This window comes from Lactuca saligna, chromosome 3 (assembly GCF_052625555.1).
Source record: "Lactuca saligna cultivar CGN05327 chromosome 3, ASM5262555v1, whole genome shotgun sequence".
Taxonomy (NCBI): domain Eukaryota; kingdom Viridiplantae; phylum Streptophyta; class Magnoliopsida; order Asterales; family Asteraceae; genus Lactuca; species Lactuca saligna.
In genome coordinates, this window is record NC_136419.1 from 154935173 (window position 1) to 154948630 (window position 13458).

Genomic DNA, 13458 nt, shown 5'->3' on the forward strand with positions numbered 1-13458 from the left:
TAATTAGAGATGTATGATGTTATAGGAGGATTATAGCTCGGAGGATCGAGCACGAGTGATTTCCAGGATTCGCGAGTTATCGAGATATACGAGGTAAGTCTTCTCACTATACTTTACCTTGAGTAGGTAATCAAAGTTACGTGACAGAGTATGTGTATGTTATGTGTATCTTATGTGTTGTACTGCATGATGTCTATGTGATTTATGTTGTGCATGTTTATAGAGTTGGAACCGGAAGGTTCCCAGAGTTAGAACCAGTGGGTTCAAAGAGTAGGGTCTACGGACCCACAGAGTTATAGCCTCGAGTGGCTAATATGTGTTATGTGTGGTATTTTGGGGAACTCACTAAGCTTTGTGCTTACAGTGTTAGTGTTGTTTGTTTCAGGTACTAGTGATGACCGTGGGAAGGTGCCGGCTTGATCTGTACGCACGCATGGAATTTTTATGTTATGTTATCTTGGGATTTTGTATGATGTGAATTGGAGATTTAAACTTTATGTTTTATGAAAATTAAATGAAAAATGTTTTTATATTTTGCAAAAAATTATTTTGAAATTCACGGTGTTACACTTTTGGGCTACTTTCATTATAGAATTGGTCCCCGATAAAATTAAAAAGACTACTTTTCCTTTTTAATTTGTTTTTTTTCAATTACATAAATATTTTTTTCTTTTATTTAATTATAAATGTTAAATCAAATCAAGAATGTGACCCACTTGCTCTCTCTCTCTCTCTCTCTCTCTCTCTCTCTATCTATCTATCTATCTATCTATCTGGAAAAAAAAACACTTTCCCCACCCCCTTCTTCTTCTTCTTCTTCTTCTTCTTCTTCTTCTTCTTCTTCTTCTTCCTTACCAACACCACCATTATCAAACATTCTCTCTGTTTCTTCCTTACCTGTATCACTATTCTCCAACTCGTGATTTACAGACTCGTCTTCAACACACAATAAAAAAACTCGAGACCTTCATCCCTCGATTCGACCGATGAAACATATTAAGGGGAAACGACCAATCTACTCGGAATGAGGGGATGGATGGCTTACAAGCAACGACAATAGCATCAGACGATGGTGGCTAGAGGTTGTCGGCGACAGCAACAATGAATGGAAGCGATTTACGGTGGCGTGCGACAGGGGGCTGCTCCGACGGCCTTCTGCTTCTTCGCTTCTGTTTTAATTGGATGTAGACACAAGTGGGGGAGGAGGGGGAACTCGGTGGTGGTCAGAATCAACAGTGGCGGTGGTTGTGGGTGGTTTGCTCGCTGGTGAAGGTGGTGGATAGTGATTTCCGGCCTTCCTTGCAACAGAAATGGTGGTGGTGGTTGATTATCTGAACATGAGAGGAGGTTAGGGTTGTTGATTGCCAAATGGTGGCCAACGGTAGTGATTCACGTCGATTTCTTTAGCCCCGACGATTGAAATCTTTAATACTCAAATGAAACAAAGAAAGAACAAGGATAAGGGAACCAAAAATTGAAGTCTAGGTTAGGTTAGAGAGAAAGGGAGAGAGATACAGAGAGAGAGAGAGAGAGAGAGAGAGAGAGAAAGAGAGAGAAATAGAGAGAGAGGTGGAATGGATAAGTGGGTCCATTTTTATATTTAATAATAATAATAATACTCCCTTCGTCTTAAAATTATTGTCTACAGACAAAAAACACACAGATCAAGAAAATAGATAATTAGTTTTGCTTTTTTGAGTAAAACGACCTCATTGCCCTTTTCTAAAACCAATGGGAAATGTGCATTTGTAATTATTATAGTTTACTTTATTAAATGTTAAGGGCAATATGGTAAAAATGTATATCTATTTTTGGTAGTAGATAATAACTTTGGGACAAACTAAAATAGTAAGGTAGACAATTATTTTGGGACGGAGAGAGTATTAAAAAGTGAAAGAAAAATAAAAAATAAATTCATTAAGGGTATAATAGTCTTTTTAGTTTGGATATGGACCAAAACTGCAAACAAATTAGTTCAAAATGACCACCAATCCAAAAAAAATAGGAGTTTGAATTAAAACCCAAAAAAATGATACCACAAAGACCATTTTTGCAATTTTGTTGTTGAAATATAATTTCTTAATTAACTAAAAAATGAATATAATTGTAAATATGGAAAACAAATCTTAGAAATCCATGAACCGGGCCTTAATAATAGTTGATATCTAATACTATATAAAAATAATATTAAATATTCTGGAAGGACAGTAAATCCTTTCTATTAAGGAACGTGGTATTAAAATATGGCATCTCACTCTACTCCTGCATATAAAAGATTATCTCCTCCTAACCCCTAAAACCCTAGAATAGTTTATTCATCGTCGCCGCCGCCGATCTTTTCTCCCCTCCAGCAGTGGAAGTCCTTTTTCCACCTTGTTCTTCAAATCAAAGAGTCGTGTGTTATCCAAAATTGATTAAAAATCTTTTTTTTTTGTTCAAAAGAAAGAAGCATGGAGAATGTCACATACTCGAACGTCTCTGAAAAAGTTGAAGCTCTAGAAAAGGATCTTGCTGACTTGAATGAAGAAATGAAAATTTTGAAGACCGACGTTTTGACTCAGAAAAAATATGTCCAAAAGAAATTGGAATTGGCTCGTGCGTGTGTTAATGTTTTCAATGAAGGGGGACGAGTGCTCAAGTTCATCCTGAAAAAGAATGGTGAACCCTGTGTGGATTATCGTGGTCCTTTCGCCAGAGCTTTCCGAACAGACCCTAGAGGGTTTTTACCTTTGAGCGAAAATTGTTGTTACGTCTTGAAAAGGTGTGATCTACAATTTTATTGAACTTGGTTAAGTTTTTAAATTTCTAATTCTTCTTCTTATTTTTTCCATCCAGCCCCAAAAAGTTTAGTGTGGAACCAAACGATTCTTACACATTAGAACTACATTTAAGGATCGATGTTCCCTACACTTTAAAGGACAGCATCAAAGCTTTGGACAACCAAACAGAGACATTTGTCCTTGAAGGCAGGGATTTGAAAAACTCGGAAATTGGGCCCCTTTTGCTAAAGTTTAAAAACAATTCAGGTGTGGAAAGAAAAATTGCAAGAGACAAACCAGTGGCTCTGTTGGAGATCAAGCTGGCTTGAATTTTACATCAAAGTTCATCAAGGGGGTTAGTTGTTAGCTATATCTTGACAAATTTTATGAGATGTTTCTATTGCTAATCACTTTTGCGACATTATTTTGTATCACCGTGATTTGGCTAAGCTTTTTTTTTTTGAGAAAATGACAAAAATAGCCATTTACACTAATGAAATTACAAAAATAGCCAAAAAAATATCCAAATTACAAAAATAGCCAACGATTTCGCAGATGGAAATGCCCCATCTGCGAAATCACCTTGCCATCTGCGAAATTACAAGCAACTAAAGCACAGCTGTGCTTTAGCTGCTTGTACTTTCGCAGGTGGTATATATATATATATATATATATATATATATATATATATATATATATATATATATATATATATATATATATATATATATTCTTTTTTTAATTTTTTTTGTGTATATATAGGGTAATTTCGCAGATGGAGAAGGTCCATCTGCGAAATCCTCTCATCCTATCTGCGAAATACTGATGTTTTTTGTTTTTTTTTTTTTGTTTTTTTTTTAGTTTGACAATGAAATGAATTGGTTTGACTACGAAATCATGTTGCTATATAAAAAGTTTTGTAGAAAAATATCATTTTGGTTTTTATTTGTTTAGGAACTTTCTCTACAATTTACTCAAAAAATGATTGAATATTTGGTTTGTCTTGTAACCGGTGGGAGATGGCAAGTTAATGGAACTAATCTGGAATACATATGTCCACAGGGAGGTATTTCTGAACTTGCTTTGATATTTTTTGAGTATATTACTTATAGTGATTTTGTATCTTTGATAAGAAGCAAAATTGGTTTGTTAGACAAATATAGAATTAGTCTTCGTTTCCACCATCCCGAATTAAATTATTATATAGCTATAGTTGAAGACATGGATGTTAGAATGTTGGTAAACGTAATCAAATGTAGTGGAGGAAGGGTTGTGAAAGTGTTTGTGGTGGTTGATGAAGATGAGGAGGTTAATGGGGGTGGTGAAATTGGAAACCAGCTTGTTGGTAATTTATGCAGTTATAAAGGGAGCAACGATCCGATAGGTACTTTCAATACTCCTAATGTACCTCAGTTTCACAGTGTTGCTGAAAATGTTAATGTTAGTTATTCACCTATTCACTATGTGGATCCTGAGAATTACAAGCATGTTGGTGATGATGATGTTGGTACTTATCTTGATGATGTGGGTGGTCGTTGTGATGATGCTGCCGAACAAGAAGTTAAAGTTACAAGTAGGCGTGTGGTAGATAAAACTAAAAAGAAAAAAAATTCAAGTCAAAAAAATGAAAAAAATCATGTTTACGGGCGTTATGTTGATGTTGGTGATGTATGTTTAGATATAACCGAGCTACAAAGCAATTACGATAGAGATGAGTTGGGTGATGAAGTTAAAGCTAAGTTTCCCGATAACCTTTTTCACGGTATGCCCCCTGTACCAGCATGGCCAGTTGATATTAATGAAGATATCCCAACACAGATTGTCGACATGAATCTTCAAAAGATTCAATGTGAGAGTATATTTAAGAACAAAGAACTTTTAAAGCGATGTATTGGTAAAAAATGTCTTCGAGAAGGTTTCCAGACGAGGACAAGTAGATCCACCAAATCAAGGTATGAAGTTGTGTGTGTTTCGAAAAATTGTTCTTGGTTACTAAGAGCAAAAGCAATAAAAAATTCTGTTGGACTTTTCCAAGTGAATAAATTTGTTGATGTACACACATGTTCTTCAACATTGTTGCAACCTAATCATCGACAAGCAAACAAATATGTTTTGGGTGAATATGTTGCTGATGTTTTGGCTGAAGACTATAGTAGAGTTTATCGGGGAAAAGAAATTGTTAATGATATGAATGCTCAATCGAATATCAATATCTCATACCATCAGGCATGGCGTGCGAAGCAATATGCATTGTTGTCGTTGAGGGGTATGAAAGAGGATTCTTTTACCAAACTTCCGGCGTATTGTCACAACTTGGCCAAACATAATCCCGGTACCGTCACACATATTAAAACAGATGTTGATGATCGCTTTGAGTTTTTGTACGTCGCACTCGGTTGCTTGGTTAGTATTATCATACTATATTAATTTTTTAATATTTGTTTTGGTGTATTTGAATAGATATACAATGTATTGTAGGTACGCGCTTTTGTCAATTTTTGTAAGCCGACCCTAGTAGTAGATGGAGCTCACCTAAAGGGAGAGTTCAAAGGTACCATGTTACTTGCAGTTACTAAGGACGGACAAAACCAAATATTACTGGTTGCATATGGTATATGCAAAAATGAGTGTACCGATTCTTGGACATGGTTTTTTCAAAAACTACGTGAGTGCATAGGAAATATGCAGGAGCTTACAATTATATCTGATAGGTCTCCATCTATAGCAACATCCGTTGCCAACATTTTTCCTCACGCTCATCATGGAATATGTGGTGTCCATTTGTATTTCAACATAGTATCTAGATTCGGCAAGAGTAAGACGGTTAAAGGAATTTTTTGGGAGGCGTGTAGGGCATACACCGTTGATGATTTTGATGCTGCCATGGATGTTATGAAAAAGACAAAAGAACCAGTATGGGAGTACTTAAAAAGTATAAATCCAGAAACTTGGTCAAGAGCACATTTTAAAGGGAACCGATACAATCTTATGTCGTCTAACAGTGCGGAGTCTATAAATGCATTATCTAGACACGCACGTAAGGTGCCAATACTTATGTTGATCGATTTTTTTCGTGCTACAATGCAACAATGGTGGTTTCAAAGACGTAACTTTGCTGGTATTAAGTAAATTTTTAATATTAATGTTTTATTAATATTGATGTTATTGATCTTAGCTTCTTCATTTCGTCTATTTTTGTAGCAGAAGCAACAACAACACTTACCCCTTGGGCGGATGAAATTGTAAAAGAAAATAAGAAAACTTTTACCAAATGGGATGTTCGCATGATCTCAAATACGAAATGCGAGGTCAAAAAGGGGGCACAAAATGTGGTTGTTGATTTCAAACATATGACATGTACATGTAGGCATTGGCAACTTGATGGGGTCCCTTGTGTTCATGTCATAAGATGTTTAACAGTGAACAATTACCAAGACTGCTCGAGGTACGCATTAAATGCTTACTTCACCGAAACACTGATGAAAACATATGAGGAATCAATAAACCCTCTGCCAAAGCCATCCGAATGGGAGATCCCTGATGATTTCATGATTGCTAAGCCACTAATAATGGATAAACGTCACCCAGGCAGGCCAAGAAACACAGACCGCATTCCATCCCAAGGCGAGGGTCCAATTATAAAAGAGTGTTCTACATGTGGTCAAATAGGACACACGAGAAATAATTGTATTGGAAGGGCGTCCGATAGCGGAGCACGTCACATAATTTCTACTGCAAAAATGGCATTTAATATTGGTGGTTCAGCGAGTTGCTCACAAACCTTTAACGCTGATTTTGATTTAAAACAACCTTGAAATGAAGACTAATGACGAGTTGTTAACTTATCATGTATTGTAATATTTTTATATTGTAATATTTTTATTAAATCTTACAACACATTGCTATGCTTTCATATTTTTGTTTAGTTTGTTGATTATAACAATTAATGAAGCCTTTATTTTATAAAATATAGTTTGCAGAACTTTTTTAACAATTACAACTTGTTATTTAAAAAAAAAACAAACGATCCTTTTGCAACCTAATCTGTATCATGATAATATAACAACAATTTTGTATCTAGTTTTTAATAAACTTGATCTATAAGCGGTATTTATACATACTAGACAGTAATGACAAGTCCAACTTTGAAATGAGTAGATAGTAATGCCAAGTTACTGTAGTAACCTGCAAATCATAGTGGAACCCTTAAGTGACATGACATAAAAGACAGTTTGACATGACAAATCACTGCATAAAGCTGAAAATCGTAGTCCAAATGTAACCATTTCATAGTCAAAGTTTTAATTCGTAGTCTATTTATTTATATAAATAGATGTTTAAGTTCTAAAAACCAAACACCCAAATCACCTAAACGAAACGAACTCCCTTTATTAGAAATGTCGTCGAATGCAGCAAGTTCTTCGAATGAACTACCTGGTTCCAATTCTGAAAGGCCATGGACGAAAAACGAGGTGTTAGTTCTAACACGTTGCTGGCTAAGTGTTAAGGATGGTGTATCGTTACTTGCTCCCCCCGCATTGCCTAATTGGTGATGAATGGACTCGCATAACATCTTTGTTTAACCATGAGATGGGAAAAGGACAAAAAAGAGAAAAATCAGATGTTGTTACTAAGTGGCTGGATGTAAAGGAAGAAGTGACATGGTTCAATCGAGCATGTAATTATGCGAAACGTAACAATGTTCGTTATCGGGATGAAGAAGAGTTCTTGGAAGTTGTTACAGATTTTTACATCTGTGAGCATGACGGCAGAGACTTTGAATATGCGGAAGTTTGGAAGGTTGTTAAAAATAAACAGTATTTCATGTAGACTGCTCTAATTTCTGTTAAGAATAACCCATGGACTTGTGTTTTACGTTAATGGTTTGTTCGTATTATGTCGTTGTTTTTCATGTAATTGTTGTAATCTTTGTAATGGTTCATGGAATCCTTGTTAATGTATTGTGAAAACTAATGCAATGGGCATTTATTAATTCAAATTAATCAAATGAGTTGCTCACATAATAAACTAATTTAGATTTTAAACAAACGAAATACATACGAAATACATGAAAATAACCTAGTACATGAAAATAACCTACTACTCACATAATAAACTATAATAGATTTTAAACAAACAGGATATATTTCAAAATATTCCAAGGGGCTTCAAACTGGAATTCCAACCCGTTACTTAATGACTTGTACTCCTCCTTAGTAGCTTCCAAGATAACCTCCTCAGTAGCATTTAAACGGGTGTCATCGATTTTGGTATAAAGATCGTTGAATAATAGAACTTCGGTTTTCATTTCATACCATCTTGCTATGATGTCTAGTTCGTCATGATTGTTTCTTGTAGCCCTTTGGTTTTCAGCATTGAAAATATTGGTTAAACGGCTCCAAAACATTGGATCGTTCAACTTGCTTGTCTCGTACACATGAATATAAGCATGTGTAAGAACCAAGAACTCTTCATTGCTCCATGATATAGAACTCATTTTGATTGAAACTAAGAGATTGGAATATAAAAAACAATATTTGAACAGCTGTATTGGTTTATTTAATAAAGTATTTATGTAACATAAGGTAAATTTATAGTAGTTTCTACACAAAATCGCAGTCCAATCTTCTAATATGTCTGCATTTCATAGTCAAAATTAACTGACGAATGCAGTGTACTATACTTATAACATAACAGAGCACTGTTCGAGTTGAAAAGTCATCCCCGGTCGAATGACAACACAATACATTTCTGCTTGAATTGACAAGCCATTGCAGCAGGTGTCACACCCCCAAACCAGAATGGCGGAAACATTCGGGGGTGGATGACTTCACGTAGTATCACAACAATTAGATATTGTAAAGAAAGTAACACAACCATCATATATATAATGAAAACGTATATTGTTGCGTTATACATATTATCAAAAGAATATTACAATATGATGATAAATGTTCAATAATAAAAACATCCTTTGTGTTCCTTCTCCCAAAAGCTGGTAGTTACCTGTATCATTGATTCCCTAAGAAATACAAGTGGTTTTGAAAAAGTGTCAACAATTAAGTTGGTGAGTTCATGAGTATTTCGAGTTGAAAAGTATATCCTTTTTGGTAGGAAATTGGTAAACGAGGTTTTCAGAAAATCCAATATTTTCTTGTAAGTGATTCAAAAAGTTTCCAAAGTTCGAATGTGTTTGTATCTTTTATACTTGAATGATAAAAACAACTTTGTATGAAAAATATTGTAGAAAACTACAATGCACATATGAATCTCGTAAATCAATCTTGTTTTATACTTTTTATGTGAGTTTCATAACCATACTATTGACACTGACGGCCTGTAACAACATTCTTCAAGTGTTGCAGTGTTATGACATTTGTCACCCCAGACCTACCGGTCTAACTATAGCTAGTAGTTTAGGTGTGGGATTGTCAATCCCGTATAGATCTATACACAAGTATCACGCTCTCCCTCCAAGAGATTATGGTATATAATACAGGACTTGAAATGCATACAAAAATGTACGTTGAAGTTTGAATATCTCACATTTGCTTAGTATAAGTAGATTTACAATAAAATGACCTTACTTCTTTTGAAAGTGTTTCGTTTTTTTCAAGATGTATATGTAAAATGTACGACTGATTTGTTAACTATACCCATTATAGTTTTTCAGATAGTATGTTCCATTTAGTAGAAATAACTTAGTGACATAACAGCTCTTGTGTACATAAGTTGTTTGTATCGATATTCGAAGATAGAAATTTTCTTTATGTTTATAAAACGATACTTTAACGTGTAATGTACTTGTATTCCCCCCTAAAACATGAAAAGAATTGAAAAGTGGGGGTATGAACTCACTCGTTAAGTTTGAAGAGAGAGGCTAGAGTTAAGTAGAACTTCGATCGCGGATAGTTGCGTCGTCGGGCTCTTCGGGGATCTCTGCAGCGTAAATCTTTCGTTGGGGGCTCGAGTGCGGAAACCGAGGTGAGGGGAGGGTCTCTGGAGCTTAGAAGTATGAGAGAATGACTGAGGGCTTGTGATTTGTGTGCAAAAACTCGAGCTTATGTCTTCTATTTATAGGGCTGGAAACCCTCGTACGCGGCGCGTACCTCCGAAGTACGCGGGGCGTACCTCGGTTACGCGGGGCGTAACAATGCGTCATTGGCTTACAACTCCTGGTTACGTAAGCATAGAGTGGGTAGGCCGATGGGACTCGACTCTGGGTCTAGTACGCGGGGCGTACTCCCAGAGTACGCGGGGCGTAATATGGCCTGTCCCCTTCTAAATTCCGTAACTTTCGCGTACGAGCTCCGTTTTTCGTGTTCTTTATATCCACGTGTAGGTGAGATTATGCTCTACAACTTTCCTTTATACTTCGTCGGCTAGTTTTGACTTTATTTTTAACGACATACTTTTAAATAGGTCGGGCCTCCTAAATTCGTTAAAGATTTATAGGTTCTTTATTCGGCGTCGGTTTCCGTTTGTCTTTTTATTAATTTGCTCCTATTATGGAGATCTTCAACTCCCATTTAGATTGCGTTAGCTAATTAACAATCGATCTTCAATTCGAGTTTTTAGCCCTCTACTAGTGTTACGAAACTTTGAAAATTCGTAACTTCTTCATACGAGGTCCAATTTGGGCGATCTTTTTATGCACGCTCACCTTTCGACGAGATCTACGATTTTTGTTTAGATACTTAAGGCTAAAATGCATATTATTGAGATTTTTCTTTTTACGTCAAATAATGTTTTAACGGCGTGTCGTAAATATACGAGTGGTTGTAATTTCTTCAATATAACCCGGTTTTTAGCGTTCTTTATGTTTTCGGAAACCTTGACACGTTATCTAATATTTGATACATCCCAACTTAGATATTTGAATACTTTATTTTCAAGGTTTATTTAGTTGTTTGACTTGTGAGCGTTACAATGCTTTTGGAAAATATAGGGTTGTCACAGCAGGAAAGTAAGGAGTCGTTATAAATAGATTTTAATATCCGTTGTAGTTGTTTCGTATTACTTCCCTCCCTACAATTATGGACTCACCACATACATGGAGGAACGCAGAGGAGGTCGCTTTGGTTCAAGCTTGGATTATAACCGTAGAGGAGGATTTTCCACCGGGTCCCCACAAGTTCGTGCTGGATCATTTTGGTCTCGTGTCTGTCATTTGTTTCACCATTTAATGGGGCGTACTCAATATCGAAGAAGAAAATATGTCAAAGCCAAGTTTCTGGATTTGAAAATGAAGGTGAAAGAATTTCAACGTATTTACAACGAGTTGGATAATGAACATGCAAATATGGATGAAGACATTCTACGGCAGGTGGCTTTGGAACTATACCGTTTTGAATATGATGGTAGCGAGTTTACCCACTTAGATGCATGGAATCTTTTAAAGAATGTCCCTTATTTTTAATATGCATGTTGGTTAAGGTAATGGATTTTCGTTATTTAGGTTGCTTGTTGTTGTATGTGTGTAGGTGTCACTATTTAATAAAAGTCCATTTCTTTTAATGTATGTTGTTTCCTCAATAGCCAATACATAATACGACATAAATTAAATAACTAATACATAATAAGTCATAAAATATGAATGAGGTACATAAATAACTAATACATAATATGACATAAAATGTAAACAGGTTTCACGGATAACTAATACATAACACAACACTAATGCATAATACTACATAAAATATAAAGGTGCTACATGAATAACTACTGCATTGAGGGAGATAAGAGGACCACCGTTTCATTTGGTATTTCCCAATGCACATGTGATGGTATAGTATTCACCAACTCAGATCCATATGCAAGTCGATACACATAACTAGTGAACTTGTAATCAACCAATCTGTTTATGGATTCATATGTACGGGTTCTTAGACATGCTATATCGTGGGCACATGGTATACCGCTTTTTTGCCATTTACCACAACTACATAACCTTCGTTCAAGTTGTACGTTGGTGGTGGAAAAATTGTCATCGACTTGATATGTATCCCCATACAAACGTCTTGCATTCCAATTGTAAGACTTGTTGACACATTTTTGAACCTTACTCTCAACGTAAGGGGTCAACCCACCAGAAAACCTCCCTGTAAAATTTGATATTTTAATAAAAATAATAGCACATTAAAAAAACTAAATATAAAAATCTCCCTTACTCGCCACGTCAGCCCGTTCAGCATACTTTGATTGTATCGACATGGTGATTAACTCAATTATCGTTGTTATAGGAAACTCACATCTGGATATAATTTGCAAAATTTCAGGGGCGTCAATCGATTTAACATTGTAGCGTATTTTTGGGAAAAATGCTCGTGTCCATTTTGAAATCGGTATATCGTCAAGCCAGTAAATTGGACTCCTAAGCAAGGAAAAGAAAGATGATTTCCTACATGCAGTTTGCAACCTTTCCAAACACAAGTAAAAATCATCAACGCTATATGCATTGCATGACTTCCAAAACAACGATTCAACTTCTGTACTGTTATGTCCCACAGAGTCATGTATCTTTCGAGCTATATCTTTAGGAAAATATCCATGATAGGAATCCGGGTAGGCACTCTGAACACCAAATTCTATTTTATCACACAGGTTGCTTATGAAACCAACCTCTATGTCATCACCTAAACAATATTTTAACCTCATCATGAACCATCTTCATGATTCTTCACACTCTAAGGTTCCCAAACCAATTGCTAAGAGTAGTGGTTCATGATTTCCATCTAAAGCCACTGCGAAGTACATTGTTGTCAGATAGCTCCCAATAAGGGGTAAATAACCCACATATATCAGCGATATCATGCACCTAAGGAAGGTACGAATCTACATAAAAACGAACACATATTAGTGATGAGTAAAAACTAATCGAGATACATTACCATGAAATATTGTATAACTCAATAAAAGTAGTATGTTATACCACGCAACCTAAAGCCACAAAACAGAATTGAAAGCGGTTGGTATCGGTTTTCTTGATGGCTGTGAAGGTATTAGGATTTGTTCTTTGAAGGTTATGCAAGAAAATTGGTAGTTGAGAAAAGCTTCTTCCGATGTTAGTACTCATTTTCAAAACCGATGAAAGTGCTCTACAATCATCACACAAATGCAATATCAATAAAATGAGATTATAAATAGAAAATATTGTATCTCTAATGTTCACAATTCATAGTTTAACCTTTTAAATTCGTAGTCAAACCAGTTCATTTCATAGTCAAATTTCACTGACCGACATGACAATACTACAAAACGTACTTGTCTGGATTTCGTAGTTCAACTTTTTGAATTCATAGTCAAACCAGTTCATTTCATAGTCAAATTTCACTGACCGACAAGACAATACTACAGAATGTACTTGTCTGGATTTCGTAGTTCAACTTTTTGAATTCATAGTCAAACCAGTTCATTTCATAGTCAAATCTCACTGACCGACAAGACAATACTACAGAACGTACTTGTTTGGATTTCGTAGTTCAACTTTTTGAATTCATAGTCAAACTAGTTCATTTCATAGTCAAAAAGAATTGTCTGTAACATGATTTCTTCTATAAAAGGGTGTCACTCAGTATGAAAACTGTATCTGTCAAAGCAACTCCTATTTATAAGAAAAACAAGGCTAATGGCATACTGCAATTGCGGAGGAGAATGTATCGTTAGGATCTCGAGAACATCTAAAAACCCAGGAGATTGT

The 13458-nt window shown here is 35.5% G+C and overlaps 1 protein-coding gene across 1 annotated transcript; it reads right to left on the bottom strand.

The window, feature by feature from the left end:
* Positions 1-11480: 11480 nt before the first annotated feature.
* Positions 11481-12416, bottom strand: LOC145036084 (uncharacterized). Its single transcript, XM_078984563.1, has 2 exons — positions 11930-12416; positions 11481-11860 (listed from the first exon to the last, which is right to left on the bottom strand). Exons 1-2 carry the CDS (start codon positions 12414-12416, stop codon positions 11481-11483), a joined length of 867 nt encoding a protein of 288 aa, XP_078840689.1.
* Between the last annotated feature and the right edge of the window lie 1042 nt (positions 12417-13458).